The sequence below is a fragment of the Triplophysa dalaica genome, chromosome 5, assembly GCF_015846415.1.
Source record: "Triplophysa dalaica isolate WHDGS20190420 chromosome 5, ASM1584641v1, whole genome shotgun sequence".
NCBI classification, from domain to species: Eukaryota; Metazoa; Chordata; class Actinopteri; order Cypriniformes; family Nemacheilidae; genus Triplophysa; species Triplophysa dalaica.
This window is the reverse complement of record NC_079546.1, coordinates 10,230,517-10,248,113: the sequence shown is the minus strand read 5'-3', so window position 1 is coordinate 10,248,113 and position 17,597 is coordinate 10,230,517. Positions and strand designations below refer to the sequence as shown.

At 36.7% G+C, this 17,597-nt stretch overlaps 2 protein-coding genes across 2 annotated transcripts; both read right to left on the bottom strand.

Moving 5' to 3' along the window:
• Nucleotides 1-4,481: 4,481 nt before the first annotated feature.
• myf5 (myogenic factor 5) lies at nucleotides 4,482-6,918 on the bottom strand. The gene is made up of 3 exons (XM_056748735.1): nucleotides 6,466-6,918; nucleotides 4,906-4,981; nucleotides 4,482-4,769 (listed from the first exon to the last, which is right to left on the bottom strand). Exons 1-3 carry the CDS (start codon nucleotides 6,916-6,918, stop codon nucleotides 4,588-4,590), a joined length of 711 nt encoding a protein of 236 aa, XP_056604713.1. The 3' UTR covers nucleotides 4,482-4,587.
• A 6,493-nt stretch (nucleotides 6,919-13,411) lies between these two features.
• myf6 (myogenic factor 6) lies at nucleotides 13,412-14,845 on the bottom strand. Its single transcript, XM_056748932.1, has 3 exons — nucleotides 14,327-14,845; nucleotides 14,066-14,159; nucleotides 13,412-13,905 (listed from the first exon to the last, which is right to left on the bottom strand). The coding sequence occupies exons 1-3, from the start codon at nucleotides 14,834-14,836 to the stop codon at nucleotides 13,784-13,786; spliced, it is 726 nt and encodes a 241-aa protein (XP_056604910.1). The 5' UTR covers nucleotides 14,837-14,845; the 3' UTR covers nucleotides 13,412-13,783.
• Nucleotides 14,846-17,597: the final 2,752 nt, after the last annotated feature.

The window sequence follows — 17,597 nt, the reverse complement described above, 5'->3', positions numbered from 1 at the left end:
GTTGTTTATATGTTTATGTGGGGGTTTAATGTGCTTAACCATGTGCAAATGTATCATTTTAAACCATTGCTGAGGATTTTCTTCATAAAACGTTAATTTATAACGTCATAAACCTGTAACCAACCACATCAACTCATTTGACCCCTGTGGATGAGCAGTTTAAAGAATAAATATGCAAAGATGGCACATCGCTAAACCGATGTGTCCAGTCTCAGTTTCACTTTCAGTTTTAGCAGCGTCTGCATCCGCCGAGAGCAACTGAATGAAGTATCCATATTCATGGGTCTGCATATAGTTAATGAAGCTGTGGTCTAGAGCTACATTTAAGCTATTTTAAAACAGGAAAAATAAATTCCACAAGAAAAAACATTTGAATATGTCAAAGATTGGTTTTAAGGGATAAAATTATCGACCTAGGGGGGACTTTAAGAATATTAATGTAAATAAAACACAAGTATAATGCACAAAGATCCCCATGCACTTGTCCTCAAGTTTTGACCAATCACAGCCTGGCAATCACGCTCTAGCACTGTAGCTGTAATTTTGAATCCCTAAAGATAAAAAATAAAGTGCTATTCTTTTACACATATCAAGCATGTAATGGACTGCTTGATAAACCAACAACCCATGTGAGCCTGGCAGTTAGATTAATGCTGGAATTTCCTAGTACTTGGATGGATTGTAATCTTAAATGTATGCTGTGAATGATGTGGTTTGCCATTTCAAAACTCTGGTTTCTGGAAACGAAGAACTAAAGATTATTTCATGATTGTACCCCGATTCCCTTTTATCATAACATTTTCATGACATAACTTAATTTTAGAAAATTTGTCTTAACACGGCATGTATAATTAGTTGAATAATTTTACTTTGTATTCTATGATAATAGTTGACTGCTAAAACTAAACAGAAGTGTTGTTAAATGTCAGATGTGCAAAATCTTTACAAAAGAGGTAAACAAACTTTGTAGCGCACATAAATACTGTTGATGTTGACATTCTCAGTCTGAAAATCCACAAGGCTGAGCAAAATCCTGACAACAACTTCGCACTAGATTTGTAGGTCTGGTGAATTTTAAATGAGGGCTATACATCTTGAACTTGTACTCCCAGCTAAATAGGCCACTTTGTATTCTATCACAGCACTGCTTTGAACTAGACAAAACAGACCAACTGCATTAAAACCTTCAAGTTTGGACTGCTATCTCCCAAGGAATGATTACAAAAAACTGTGGTCATGGAAAACGTAGAAATATAAGGTTTCTTTTAAGAAAATCACATATGAACGTTATGATATGCTCTAAAATATTTCATTGGCTCCTTTGCTCATTGCTCTTTGTGAGGTCTTGTTAAAATCTGCCTCGCTGGCCACCCATCATGACATATCATCAGTCTGTCTGTTGAAGGTAACCACCTGTGTAATTGGGTATCAAATGTTACTAGCTAATAATTGATTGATATGGGATACAACGGGGGCATCATGGCGAGGAACATTATTGAGTACACCCATTTAATCTAATATTTGAAAATGTTAATCCTACCATCTATTCAGGGTGTATCCTGCCTGAGATGCTGAGAAAGGCTCCAGTCCTCCGAATACCCTAAACTGACTCCAAGAATGGATGAATGGATTAAAACCTAAAATAAACCAATGAAACAAGCATGACAAGTATGAAATAAAAAAGCACTGGTCAAAATATAAGGAACTTTGTGTAATTACAATTTCTTCTTATGCAATAACTAATGTTAACAAATACAACATCATAAATTGTTACCAGACATTTCTATTAATGATCAACATTTAAAGGAGTCGTATGGCACGAACATGAGTTTTTCTATTCGGTATGTTATAAGTTGCCATGCATGTATTAGACACGTAAAAAAACCTGATGTTCCAAATATGGTAAGAGGCGTTACATTTCCGTCACACGCTTGCAGTATTCGACCAATCATACGCACTGGTTAACAGGTCAATCATAGCACACCTCACTTTTCAGAGTGATGAGCTTTGTTACAAATCTCCACATTTCATAGAGGCGGGTCAAAGATGATACATACATGTACGGTATGTGCAAAATACAGCGTTTTTTAACCTTAAATGGTATATACACATTGCATTACATCTAAAACAATTGATAATGTTCGATTTAGCCGTGTCATATATGACCCCTTTAAATGGTCCATTTTTTGGTATCATTTATTTTATTCTATAGCACAAAAACATTTTACTATGATATAACTGCTTAACATCTCTAAGCTATATACAGTAGTGTATTTGTTTTTTTCAGTATGCTAAATTTGTTCAAACTCAGATTTGGCAACTAACAGGTGAAGTGTCGATGGGTTGCCAGATAAATGACGTTTCCAACGTAAATTCGGAAAGCTTCGTCGTCTAATTCTTTTATCAACAGTTGCAAAAATATAAATTCTTACTCACAACACCACAGTGACGATTCTTCACTGAATTCTTCATAAAATCCATCATCTGTCCTGTAACTTTATTTCTTAGCACAAATAGGCCTACTTGAGAAATGACGACGTATTTTTACCCTATCGTTATGTAATGTTTAGCCCATCGCTTTTTTGAACCAGTAGATCTACAGCACTTTGCTTGACTGTAGATGCTATTCAATAATAACTATTTAACTACTGCAATGAAAGAGTTCTGCTTGTATTTCATACGCATAGCAGTGTATTTACAAGGCAAGTCAACTGCCAGACGAACACTCCACAACACAATCAACCAGCTGCCTGTATTGATTTGGGGAAATACCGCTCTCTGGTGGCCAGTATTCGTTAGTGCAGATCATCTGTTAATGAGGGATGCTCGTCACGACGGTTTTATCCATTGAAGTCCGTAAATCCGAAAACACAGATGCATATTTAGGATCAAACACCTACTTCACTAACATATGAAAATCCTTGTTATTAACGGCCAAATTTTCAGCTAAACACACTAAAGCACACACAGCCATAGAAGCATATAAAAGAACATTACACAAACACAACAAAGTATGTTTATGTTGGGGTGTGTTCTCATGACAAATTATTTAAAAAAAGTCAAATTGGAGCGTGTTTTATTTGTTCTAATTGTATACGATCTATTAATTACAATTTGCCAAATCAGTAATTTTTTGTATATTTTTTGTTACTTCATAACTGTTATTGTGTAATCGTTTAAGGTATCTGTTTAACTGAAGGCCATGCAATATGCTATTTATTGTTGGGTTGACAACTCATCTCATATATTGGTAATGTCTTTTAAATGATGGGTAAAGGGTATTATTTGCCCTATAAGCAGCTTTGTGACTTTAATGTAAGTCTCTACACAGAAACCGACCTTCTGAAGTAAAAAGTGAGACTGTGTTTTAATCAACCCATGATGGTTATAAATCCTTAAGTGTTCAAAATAAATCAAACCTAGAAATGTTTCAAGAATAATAGTAGAGCTTTAGCCATATTCCACATCTCAAGTAATAGCCGGGTGGGCGGCAGGATTGCTTACTGAAATTGAATCCATGGATTGCTGCGCTTAAAGCATTGAGAAGACCTCTTAGTCAAAGCATAGATACCCTAATGCATTACTGCATGACTCTTTGCAAAAACAAAATGGGCTCCTCATCTGTGTAGACGCCTTTAAAATGTGTTTGAAAAAATGTCAGGAATAAGAATGAAAAGTATTATTCAGATCCTAGGGTTAAGAGGGTTTTTTTGTTGATTCCCTAACATCAAAGTAGTTTATCATTATCATATAAAACTGCAGTTTTATGAACATGCTCTATAGTTGTATTATAGCATTATTGTTATTAAAGTTTTGTTTAGTATACCATATACTAAATTCTGCAGTTCCTAAACAATAGTTTTCTCCTTTACTGTGGGAAATTAAGGCAAACCATGGATTTAGGAACACACACACAAGTATGCAAACAGCACCTTGAAGTGTCAGCATGTGGCCATTTGTTCATGACAATGGTATTAAGAAGGTGTGAATGATGTGTAACATTTGTTACATTAAACAAACAGGGTCATTTCCTCTCTCCCTCTTAAACATAGAACTCATCACACTATCAACTGTCTTTCTCCAACGCCCACCAGCTCTCTCCAGCAATTTTCTAGCAGCTGACAAATGGCATGTGATGGAGTCCTGCAAGCTGCAGGCGTGGAAGTTGATCTACTGCTCTCCTCAAACCGCTCTCAAAAGCATTTTATTCTTCGCTTAGAGTCAAAAGGCGACAAAGCTATTAAATACAACCTTTTTGAGATTTATTATTTATGCAAAAATGTTCATTAAATATGATACAAAAGACATGAATACAATAGTAATTTAAAATTCATTATATACAATCTTATTTACAACACAGTCGGTAGGTAATAAACAACATTAAGTACGCTTGTATTAAAAAACAGCCATGGCGATTACTACCGATAAATAAAATCACTGTCAATGTGATCATGCTACGTTTTCAGACATGATGACATGGTTAAAGAAGAAGATCTAGAGTCTGTATGCGAATACTGTGGATAGTTTGGATTCATTAAGTTTCTGTGTGGTCCACGTTCTTAACAGGTTGAAGTATCTTGTTCCCTCTCACAGGACGTGGTAGACTGGTCTGTTGCCGGGACTGTCTGGAGAACTGGATTGAGAATCACTTCCAGTCGGTGAGAGAACCATATTTCTCATTCCAACAGCATCTACTGAGGACAGCCGGTCTACAATACTGGACAAACACTGCAAACTAGATGCTCCGAGGCTTCTGTCCACAGCACCAGCTGGTTTAGAGAAGAAACAGGACATGTTTAGCGATCCAGCTTAATAAATTAAATAATAAATCTGAATATTACAATGAGCACAATTGGGAGACACAGACCTAATATTAAGGCGTTTGAATCTTAATTATCTTCTTACCATGTTGTGCATCAAAGTTGTAATTAATTCCAAAGTTCGGATTCATCTGTGGCCATACAGGACTGTTGCAATCAACCTAAAGAAACAACACAAAACATTATTTCAACAGTACAGACAAACCTAAGACGCTAGACAAGATACATGTGAGGCATGGTTCGGAAAACAAGCACCACATTGGATCCACGGGCAACGAACGAGCAGCGCCGCGTGGTCAGCCCTTAACTGCGATTCTCCCTTCCATAGGCCGACCCATTTGCGACTGAGAGGAACTCCTACGCTACGCTGGGCTCAAGGCATGGCGAATTGATTGAGTCAGTGGAAGGCACACCAGTTTGTGCAAGATGACACTTTCTCGGAGTAAATCTGCAGAAAATCCTGGCAGCAGCGCAGCTCATGCAGTCAGTTAGGAATGCAGCACGACTGAATCTTTCCTGCCAGCCTCTGTTGGCTGGATTTACTGAGGCTTTATTGGGCTGTTAAGAGTCCAGTGGGAAAGCCATTACTGTAGCTTTCATTCTTAAGCCCTGGTACCCAAATTTTGAAATGAATATCTTGTGAACCGACATCTCAGAAGTCAATGAGATTGTCAACTAATAACAAGAAAAAATGCATCCCCTCACACTAAAAGAAGTAGAATATACGGTACATTTCTAGTCAACTTGACCATTTAAAAATTATTCTTGTTGGTGTAACCTCATGTGTTCAGGTTGCTTTGCCATTCATTTAAAAACATGTAAATGTTCATTTAATGAACCCACATAATGAACAAATTTAAAGATACAGTCATTTAAATATATTCTGTTTATATGTGTTTGGTTCCCTCACCAAACATCTTTACTAGGCCTTCCTTATAAGTAATTTGAAAAATTTTGCAAATAAAAAAAGAGAAAAATGTCTGTGAATCCTTAATGACTCTAGCCACACCAACGCCTTTTTATTTAAGCTATTAGCTAAAATGCTAGCTTAGTAAACCGCTTTTAAACACAGAGGAGCCGAATGTCACGCCTGACTAGAAATAAGGCGATTTTAAGAGCACTGACATAAACTAGTAAGCTTATATCTCGGTGTAAAACAGAAGACAGATGTGGATGGCAATTTATTTTTGCCATGCTGGGTGTGAGACAGCCCTGACTCATATTGAAGGATAGAATCCCCTGGGTGCCATAGAGATAAAAACATAAAGATGAAAAAGTGTGGAGCCAAGGGCAAATGGAAAGACATCAGACTTTGTTCACAAAAGACGGCACGACATCTACATTCAAAAAGCTTTTCCTGTGCATTTCTACCCTTAGCTGTTATATTTTTTGTCATTCTTGACCCTACACTCTTAAAAATAAAGGTGCTTTACGATGCCATTGAAAAATATCTTTAGTCTAAATGGTTCCAGAAATAACCTTTAACATCCAAAGAACGCTTCTGTTTCACAAAAGGTTCTTTGTGGAAAAAAGGTTCTTCTGATTATAATAAAGGTAAGAAACAGAATGGTTCTTTGTGGAACCAAAAAAGGTTCTTCTAAAGCATCGCTGTGAAAAACATTGCTAAAGTGAACATAATATTTACCATGCTCTCCGAACAGCTGGAGGACGGACTAGAAGGTTCGGAGCTGCTTCCCGTAGGCAGGCTGTAGTAGTTCTCCACCTGTTCTCGGAGCAGCTCCTGGAGGCTCTCGATGTACTGGATGGCGTTCCTCAAGATCTCAACTTTTGGAAGACGTTGGCTTGGGTTAGCCGAGGTGCACCGCCGGAGAGCCTCAAAAGCGTGGTTCACCTTCTTCAGCCTGCGACGTTCCCTCATGGTGGCGGCCCTCCGTCGATCCACAGTGCTGGCTTTGCGCTTACAAGCTTTGCATGCCCACTGCAAGCAGTGACCAGGCTGGTGCGGGGCGCCGGGGGCCCGAATGTGCTCGTCCTCCTCAGATCCAGTGAGCTCGCTTCCGGGCCCAAACTCCAAATCTTCAGGGGATGAGGCGCAGGCGCTGTCGTAGAAGATCTGAGATGTGGAGAATACGTCCATGGTTGGAAAGAGATGTTTAGGAGCTCTGTGGTAAAGGGGCGACCTCTGAGTGATGTGATTTGTCTGCTGCCATCCAGCCCCTCTTATAGTGCCCTGTGTGGAGGCTGGGGCCTACATTGGTCAGCCTAATGACCGTGCCCCATTGGCCAAGTCAGAGCTCAGCGACCCCCCTAACTCCCAAACCCAACACCCTACTGAGTTTCCCACATCTGTGTGAAGGGGTGGTTTCTCACTCAGCTCAACAGCTATGCTGCGGGATCCTCATTACAAGAGGGAATTATCATCAATTAACATTTTTGTATAGACAGCATGTCGATTTTTCTTGCATTTTCTTTACAATTAGGTGTGCATACTTAATATATTAATATTAATATTATATTATATTAGTATATAAAACAGTACATATTATATAACTAAATATATATATATATATATATATATATATATATATATATATATATATATATATATATGAATATATGTGAACATATCGTTTGTATCTGTAACCCCTCATTTGTTTACCAAAAAACCTTGAATTTATTATTAATATCATTTAAAAGAATATAAGAATCTTAAAAAAGAATAAAACGGATAGTGTTAGCATTGCACGGGTTCAGTCCTGGGAAACACACATTTCAAATATAGATCAAATGCACTATAAGTAGCTTTGGATATGATTATGCCTATTCCAAATGCATAGATATGAACGTAAAACATGGACGAGGCCACCAAAAGGTTTAACTTCAAAGCGTCACGAGGCAGAGATGAGTTTAATCTCTGTTTGCCAGAAGTGAAGGTCCAATGAAAGGTAAAACCAAACACATAAATGTCATTTCTATTACCTTAAAACGAAGTGGTCAAGAATGACTCATGTTTAAGAGTTTGCTGGCTAATTTTACGCATGAGGACAGAGCAGCGTTGCAGATGCGGCCCAGCTGGAAGGGCCGGTGTTGCGTTTCAGAAGCGCGCGCGTGCACACTCACAGCACCAGAACTTAAGATCCGGACTGTGTAGGTGTCACAGACAGCGTGTACGTGTTATTTAGCTCATTAAATCTCTAAGTAGGTCATTAACGACAGTGTGGCGGAATCTCATTGGGTTTCTTAGGTGAAATTCAATCGCGTGTACCTATGTTAGAAAATGCGTGTCATTATCCATAAAATGTCCACTGAAAATGAAACTTTGCGTAGGAGTAAAATGTACTAAACAGGATTCTTTTAAAGTCTACATTTTTTACTGTGGAATAATTGTATGTTCCGTTACTGTGACCTCATATTTTTTGGAAAGCTTGGATATTTGATTTTTAAACATTAATTTGTTAAAGTATTCTGCAAAAAGCAAATTAAAATGAACACGCGATTTTATTAATGCGTAAGTGGTAGGCTCAGGCTACACATTGTCTTTTGTATACATTTATAAAATAAATGTGTTTAAATTTGAAGGTTATATTTTAACGTAATATCTATGCATAATAGTGCACTTTTCAGGGTATATCTTTAATATCAATATACCATTTACGAAAATTAACTGAAAGCACCAAAGTTTTGTGGTTAGTTTGCATTCAAACCATATTAAAACCAAATAAGCCACAGATTAACTATAGTATTTGAGGTAAACTGTGGTAAAGATTATAACCAATCCGCAAAACACATTGTTTGCTAAACTTTTAGTATAATAAAACTATAGGGTGATTATCCCAAGGGACATCTCCTACTCCACTAAACGCATTTTTTCGATAACATTGGAAAGTCTTATATGTAGTTTCAGTTTTTGTTAACCAGAATTGATTTACTCTTTATGTTTAGATCAAATTAAACTGTTAACAAATGGTGCGTAAAGGCAATTTCGACATGAATGTTACTGTACATATCCTGGTGCATGATGTAAACTACTTTCAGGATGATTACACTCTTTTGAAAGTATGTAAGCATTTTATTTTATTTATTTTAAGATCAAGTTAAGTTGCTTGATTGGTGCGCACAGACAACTGCGACATATAAGGTCACCGGTTGTTTGGAACAAAAACGGATTAAAAGAGCTTTAAAATCTCCGTCTATTGCTGTAGGTCATTACTGAAGCAATCAGCGTTGACAGCTAATAAAGATACAATGCGGATATTTCTCACAACGTGCTAAAACGTTTGGCCTCTCCAGTGTCTGGGAACAGTGCGCACCTAAGAAAACATGACGAGCCGGTGTAGTTTGTATTGCGCACAGCTGAAGAAGACATTGGTCGGGGACAATTCTGCTTAGCTGTCGTTCAGATCAAAGACTATTGACTGTTAACAACGTGGGCAACGAGAAAACCTGACAGCAGTCGATAACTGAGTCCAACTCAGATTGCGTAAGCATATGGCGAAAGCGCATCGGTCCTCGAGACGGCTGTGTTGAGAGAGCAAGAAAACCTGCTCTGAGATTTGGGAAGATTGTGTTGTCTCAGGGGAACTTTGGGGTTTCGTTAAGGATTGTTGTCAGGGGTCAGAGACCGTGTTAAGTGTAGGGCAGGGGGTGAGCTTTAATGTTTCTTTACCAGGTCCTCTCAATTTAAGCTTCTAGTATGAGAAAACTTTAAAAAACAACACATTCTTTCACTTTTGTTAAATCAATTTAACCAATTATGGGTAAATCGGAGATAGAATGTTGATAGATGCTACATCTCAGTAACCATAAAAAGCCCAAACCCCAATAATACAAATATGTAATTTTAACAGTGGTTAGGCTATGTATAAAAAAGCTCTTTTAGTTACTTATTTTATCAATTCTAACCTCTTCGATTTTAAACTATTAAACTATAAACTATTACATTTAAAATATTACATTTTTGAAACAAGTCTGAACTAGTCATTAGAGACGTTTGGCATGCATTCAAGAGCAAACTATATAATAAATACATTTTAATTGAAAAAGTTGTTTTAAGAACATTGATAGTTTTCATAAATGTTAGTTCAGAGCAAGTTATTTTATGTAAAAAAATGTATACGGCTAAAATCAATTGCTATTATTTAATGTTTGTTTAATGATTGCTTTACTATATATAATCTTATACAAATTTTATAAATCATTTAAAAAAAAATCATTAGTATTGATGTAGTATTGCTCTTTTTAACACTTACAAGACACAATTTGGACACCTTTTTCTTTTGGAGAAAAGTTCTCCTCAATATTGTGCAATAATTTTGTTATACTGAATAAAAAAATCTTTGAAGAAACGAAGAATAGAGAACCTTATCATTCGTCATTTTAGTCAATCCTCCTGTTTTTCATTACATCCTTCTTCTGCCAAGACCAGCCATTGGTTGGATGTTTTCCATCAGCAATAACAGTATCATATTTAATCACATGATCAGATCTTGTGATTGGCAACAGCATTTGTCTGGCAGCTAGAGGAAGTTTTCCGTCCGCTCCAGTGATGTCGGTCATCACAAAGGCCTCAATGCTTGATATCCAAAGAAGTGTCACTAAATCTCCTTTTCTCTTCCTTTACATAGTTTTTTTTTTAGCCTTGGCGGTGTACCTTAACACCTGTTCAAAATTTCTCTCACTTTAATGTCAAATTTTATCACTTTAACCTCGAAAAAATACTGATGGAAAAGGGTTTTTTGTTTGTGAGATGGAAAATAAAATACATAAAAACTGCATTATTATTACAGAAATGAGGTGCAAATAGAGTCTCCTATACTGCTTTAATCTCATGAGAGAATAATCCCCGTAAACTCAAGTGTGATGTCAACAATTTTTTAAACCCAGCTTTAAGTTGTCAAGGTACCAAAGTCTGTGTCCTCTCTAAAAAGTATAACTTGTTCCAAATCATGCAAGACTTGCGGGAAGTAAAATTTTCCTCTAAAATGAATCCAGGAAGAATTTACGTTATAATCACCTTCATTGTGCTTCAGATGGATGGGTAATAATAACGAATGTCCGATTTGTACTCATTATGCATTTCAGAGTATGTTCTGATGCAAATTGTGTAATGAATCTGTCAAGAGCTTTCGAATGTAATTTTGATCATGCTGAAAGAGCAATGCAGGCATCCTGAGTGAGAGAAAACCTCATAAAATCCCACCCTCTCTACATTTGAGATCCTATTAAAACAACAGTGTAGACAGAGCTATCTGGTTACAGTCTGGCTCTTTGAGAGGAGAGCGCTGCTTTGAAGTGTCCTGCTCTTAATCTCAATTTATCAGACAATCGCCCAAAATGTGCAGTCGCCAAACAGCAGATTTAACTTTGTTTACACTGACTGAAGTATTAATTCCATTATCGTAAGGTGTATCAAACAATTATGCTGATATAGTCTTTAATTACTGTTTGTTTAGATAAAACACTGAATAAACAGAAACAAAAGGAATGCCTTTAGTGTGAAGCGTTCAATTTTAATATGCTTTTAAATAAAAATGATATAATGAGATAGGGGTCACAGTATTGACACAGTATTGTCAATAATCTTGATATTAAAACCATCGCTATTGTGTTAAATCTGCACACATGTTAACATTTAAAATAATTTAGCAGATCAGTTTAAAGGTATGCCCTAAGAGTCACAATGGTTGCATCTAATCCTTACACTCAAATTTTAAGTGTGATTTGTTGGCCAAAAAAGTGAAACATAAAATTAACTAAATTAAAGATGAATTTGAGTGATAGCATTAAAATAGATATTGTGAAAATAATGTTACTGGAAACGGTCACGGCAGCCGTGAAATGAAACTGTGATGTAGCCCCATTATAAAGGTTTTATAAAGTTTAATTAAGAAATTGACATATTATAGTAATTCTTATCATTTTCATTTAGTTTGTTGAATTTTGGTTCAATGACAGTTTTTATTTTTAGGTTAGGTGCAAAACCTAATGATGCATGTTCTTCTAGAGATTGTGCTGGCAATATTTACAAAAAGCAAGGAAATCTGAAATTTTGTAAAAATAAGTTCATGTCCCAAATTTACATTTTCAATGTACATTAAAAAAGGCCATATAGGGTTAAGATTAAGACAGAATTAAGTAGTTAAATAAGGACAATTAGGCTTTTTTATCACCATGTTTAAGAAAAAAACTTTACTTGAGACAAAAACGACACTGATATATTTTAAAATATGTCAGTGCAAGTTGTTTTCGGTTAAGCTCAAACGTTGATCAAACATGTCTGGGCCTATAAGCTTAAACTCTGTCTGGGAAACAAAGGCCTGGTTTCACAGACAAGGCTTAGCCCAAGCCAGGACTATGCCTTAGTTAATTTAGGCTATTTAAGTCACTTTTATTTAAATGCCGTAGAAAAAGAACATTACTGCCTCTTGACACAAAACAATGACACTGACATATTTTAAGATATGTCAGGGCAAGTTATTTTCAGTTAAGACAGCTCAAAATTCATTTTAGTCTGTGAAACCGGGCCCTCGTATTGAATATAATAAGGCATACATTTTCTTCATACAAATTCAAACCTTTTATCCATGTTTCAATTTCCAGTTAAAAATATTGTCATGATGTAGTCAGCATTGGTAATATTTGCTTTAAGGTCTATATCAAATATACCAGATCGCCCTTTGGATAGTTTCCCAGATGTGCACTGTGTAGGTCACTGGTCATTTCAAGAGTTTGAGTACATATTTTACTTGCGTGTGTGATGAGGTCAAAGGTGCTAGTGTGTTAAATGGAAAGATCACAGAGTTAGTCCTGACAGATAGCATGCTGTGCAAGATGGAAACGCTGCAGTGCAACTTGGGAACACCAACAAATCAACCCCACCACTGGATAATTGCCAGACGGTAGCAGTCGCAACTGCACACAGAAACCCACGCAGACCCGAGCACCCAAGCAAGTAGGCAAATTCATCATGGCATGATGCTACTTAAATCTCTAGCAATGCAACCTAATGCTTATTCCAGAGGAAAACCCTCACAGCTCGAAATGGTATGATAGCTGTCATGTCGCAACATTTTCCCCTGACCGAACTTCTACTTATAATCGTGAGGCAAAATAGATATTGGTTGTTCGGAGGGGACTAAATTCGTTGCAGCCAGCCCTGTGTCCTGCTCTGCCAGCTGGAACTAACAGGCTGAGGCTATTTCAAGGCCAGTCATATTTTACACTGTGTTAATACTCGTAAATCTGGAAGAGCTGTTAGCTCAACTGGTCAAGGCTGGTGATACGGAGGGCTTCTTATTCAATGGGTTTGATGAGGGCATTTGATGGCTGGACAGCATTCCGAGCTATGCTAGCTTTCCCAGGGCTAGGATGATATTACATGAATGCTAAACAAGTTCGAAATTAGCCAAATCTCTTTAGTTGTTGAATATTTTGTCTCAATTGCATATCTCAAAATCAGGAAATATTTAACATTGTAATTTTAAATAAATCATACAGAAACACTGCATTTGTATTTATTATAATAAAATTATAAAAATTCAATAAAACTAGTGAAATATAAATAACAAAATAACAGAGTACATCTTTGAATTGTACAATTTCCAGTTTAATGTTGGATAGATATCCGGCAATGGTCAAGTGCTCTCAAAGGTATTTTCCTCTTTATAATTTATAAAATAATTTAAGTAACAGCAATATATTACAAAATATTTACATATGCAGTTTAGGAAGACCATATAAATTCAAGGAAAAATTCAGATGATCATGGAAAAAGCCTGGAAGTGTCAAACGAATGGTTGAAATAATAAAGATAATAGACAGAATACATTGTTAACTTTCATCAATAATAATTTTGAATAATAATTTTGAAACCTGTATACGAATGTTCACACAGCAGTGTTGTTGTTATTGGCGTACGGATGAAAGTCATTGCAAAGTGTCATCTATCACATTCAATACTAGCGCGTGGAAATAAATAAAAAGTCGGAAATGTAAAATAGTGTTTAAGCTTCGCTTTTCTGATTCGGTAGAGCTTTCGTGTCCTCCTTGGAAATACTGTCAATACTGTCAACAATCGACGAGAGCCGAAGAAGGCTGCTGGATGCCGAAGACTCCACTGCGCCTCCTGGAAACAGACCATTACGCACAGAGAATTACCAACAGGCCATTACGCAGTGGGTCAGCGCACGAAACATTGATGGATAGACATAACCTGCTCTTACTAAAAGTTTATTTGACTCTAAAATTGATATTGAAAGTTAGTTTTGTTCAACTTCTTTACCAACCTTCTCTGTGACTGGCCGTATGGGAATTTGAATGATCTGGACTCTCCTGCCAGCTTTGGCAGGTCTTTTTCCAATGACACTCACTAGGAGCCACCTGGACATGCAAACGTGATCGAAAAACAACAAATGTCACCGTCGTTATTCATGCATAATTAAAAATCAATAAACTTTCAAGTACAGTATGGGCACCACGTGGGTCCAGCTGTCAGAGCGCATGGATCTTTTTGTATCGGTTTGCTTTAGATTATGTTCTAATCTTACATGATTTTCTTTGACGATGTATGTATAAGGGTCACTGACAGAGTTTTGATCTTGTTCGTCCAGCGTGTGCAACAGGTCTTGCAGTTTCTCAATGTAGTTTATCGCGCTGCGTAAAATCTCAACTTTGGGTAGCCTCTGGTTCGGATTGGGTACCGTCTTTTTCTTTAACGCGTCAAACGCTTCGTTGATCTTTTTGAGCCGCCTTCTTTCTCTCAGAGTTGCGGCTTTTCTCCTGTCTGTCGGTGCAGACTTTCTTTTGCAGATCTTGCAAGCCCACATAAGGCACCGACCCTCGCAGTGCGCCTGAAGCCCTGGCGGCGCAAGGACGTGCTCTTCTCCACTACTCTCGCATCCAGTTTCGGACGGGACAGGATCTGGTCCCGGCGATAAAGGGCTGTCGTTCTCTTCGTAGAGCGGCGACACGCCAGGCATATCCAGGGTCCCATGGTCCCCTTCAAGATAACGTAAATCGTTGAAAAAATATGTGTTGGTCTCGAACAGGTCCATCATGTTGCTGTGTGCTGTGTTTTGACAGTAAGACTGTTGGCATTTAAATAGCCATGTGACACAAGTCAGAGGACTTAAATATAGAATGTGAAATACTATCCATCGCTTAGCTGTTGCAGGGTATCAAGCTCATTTCAATGGGCCTTCAGTACCACAGGGGCTTGTGTGAAAAAGAAAGGGCACACTTTACATGACAGTGCCCTTGATACACATTTTGTATGTTGCCTAAAATATATTAAAGCAATAACAAAAACATTTAATCAACAAAAACTTTTAATAAAAAAAACATTTTATCTGTATTTCTTTGCAGTGGAGACTTGAATTCTTGGATAAAAAAACCCATATCGTACATTACATTTTTAATTGATATATTTCATAGATTCATACAGATACTTTAAAACATTCAACAACTGTCTCTTCAGCGTAAGCTGCTTGAAGTACTTTCTTTTTTTTAATAATAACACATTATTAGGTATATTGTATTTTCCAAGCATGTTGAGTATATTGTGTATTTGTGTTCTACCTTAGTTACAACCAAGACTTTTTATTCACTTTTACATTTGTGTATTGTTTTGTGTTAAATTTAATTTACAACAGAAAATACCAAATAAAAAACTAATCACAAACTATAATCAAGTGAAAATGGTTGTCTTACACACTTAGAATCCCTGGATACTGTAAAGAGATTCTGGTTTTCATGCCCAGTAAAAATAGCACGGAATGTGTGCAGTCAAAATTACTTTGAAAAGCTCACACATGTAAAGTAAAAATAGCCCTAAGACCCATTTATCTTAAATCCAAAAAAACACATGAAAGGTTTTCTGATGTCTTACATGTCCTCTGACATTTTTGCCCAACATCAGTGTGAGATGTTTCGTTGAGGGCTGCGAGTTGTTGACGGCTCATGTTGCTCTTCAGGCAGATAAAATGGTGTTATACAAGAGTATGAACTTTGTAGAAGTGCAGTTTGGAACAGGGTCAGAATTCAATCACTTGCTTAAAGCTTGCTTTAAAAAAGCATCATGAAATTATTTCGGTTGTCATGGTAACAGGTCATGGCATTCAAAAACTGATTTGTAGAAAAAAGGAATAATTGCAAAAGGTATTTTTATCTAAGGTATATGAAATGCTGAAGCTGGTAACTGCCAAGAAATGGCTCTCATTTTTTACACTTATGCAATGTAAAGGGTTAAAACTTCATCGTCTTACCATGTTGTGAAAGGTTATGGCCTGTAGGCAGAAAATTGTGTCATAAATCTCACAATCTTTGACAGAGGTGATGATCTTCTGCAATGCCACAATGTCCGATCTATAGTGAACATCTTCCCCTTTTTTTAACACTATGGTTGCTCATCCAAATATTATTTATTAACTTTTATTAATAACATTTATTTATATTTTTAAAACCATGTATGTGCAAAAATTATAAAAAGGACTAGAATAACTGTATATATTTAGTTGATAATTTCCATGATTTGAAGTTATTTATTTGATGTTTTTAATTGTTTGATATATAAATACTGTTTTTTACATAATGTCATGGAATATATCGTGCGAATTTAATATATTTTTATACAATTATATTGCAAAAGCGATACCTGCGCCATTTCCCACAGTTCTACTGCTGTCTTCTATTATGCTTTACAGACCATAACTAAACACCACAGCTTCATTGACAATGGTCAAAAGTCCATCTCCTGGTCATTCACCACTCAGCATAGTTTTAGTTTACAAGCCTTTTCAAAGGGATATCAGCCCACGCATGTTTATTTGATCTCAAGGGATTAGCCAATGGGACCATTTGCCCAAGAGCCCTGAATGTGTTTTATTGCTTCTCAGCTTTTAAAGGTATTATTTGAATCAGAACATATATGTAAAAAGGAAACAAGAAAAAGCAAAAAATGCGATCAAGCACTATTGCAACTTTAAAACTTAAACTGCAGCTCTACTGTATGACCCTCAAAGTATTTCCATTAAAGCAACCTAATGCATTCAGGTTGATTCAGACATGTATAATAAGGAACATGAAAGCAATTTTTTTTTAAAGGGTGCCACCTCTGAAATGCTTTCAAATGTCTTTGCACATTAAAATTGGATAGGAGTTAAGTATTTATTGTAAACAAATTAGACAATTCACTTTAAAGAGAGGCTCTTTAGGCAGCTGAAAGAGTAGCCTTTCAATAAAGTGACTTGCGTGGATGTAACAAAGGTTACATTTGATAAGTGCTGAAATGCGAATGCTATGTAGTCCGTCATTTTGAAATCTGTCTCTCTGCAAAGGTCTCTGGAGTGTCAAGCATCTGCTGATAAATCTCTTCACGTGTAGCGAGCTGGTGCTCCATCTACCACAGAGAAACATGGGAAATCCTGCCAAACTCTAGGGATGTGTCCTTAGAGAGAGCATTTTGGTTTGTGGTTTGAGAATCTGGGATGACAACATATTAAATGTTGATATATTAATGCTGGAATATAGTGTGTGAAAAACACAAGCCAACAAAAATAATGTCTAAACCAAAAAACACACAAAGATGCTAGACGAGAGCAGTTTTAACATGTTAAAGGTCCAACGTGTAATCTTTTGCAGTCTCTATTGACAGAAATGCAATATAATTTACATAACTATGTCTCCAGAGGTGTATAAAGACCTTACATATTGAAGCCACTGCGGGTCCCCTTGCATGGAATTTGCCATATTGTTTAAAGTAGCCCTAAATGGGCAAACTGCTCTACAGCGCGCGTTTCGTACATACGTTATCTACTTCAT

What these genes read in the sequence shown, in the direction of transcription:
- myf6 (XM_056748932.1), bottom strand. Translation starts at nt 14,836, where the DNA reads ATGATGGACCTGTTCGAGACCAACACATATTTTTTCAACGATTTACGT. An exon ending in ACATCGTCAAAGAAAATCAT is followed by an intron (nt 14,160 to 14,326) that starts GTAAGATTAGAA and finishes TTGCATGTCCAG; the next exon opens with GTGGCTCCTAGTGAGTGTCA. An exon ending in TACGGCCAGTCACAGAGAAG is followed by an intron (nt 13,906 to 14,065) that starts GTTGGTAAAGAA and finishes GTCTGTTTCCAG; the next exon opens with GAGGCGCAGTGGAGTCTTCG.
- myf5 (XM_056748735.1), bottom strand. Translation starts at nt 6,918, where the DNA reads ATGGACGTATTCTCCACATCTCAGATCTTCTACGACAGCGCCTGCGCC. An exon ending in CCAGCTGTTCGGAGAGCATG is followed by an intron (nt 4,982 to 6,465) that starts GTAAATATTATG and finishes TTGTTTCTTTAG; the next exon opens with GTTGATTGCAACAGTCCTGT. An exon ending in CAACTTTGATGCACAACATG is followed by an intron (nt 4,770 to 4,905) that starts GTAAGAAGATAA and finishes TCTCTAAACCAG; the next exon opens with CTGGTGCTGTGGACAGAAGC.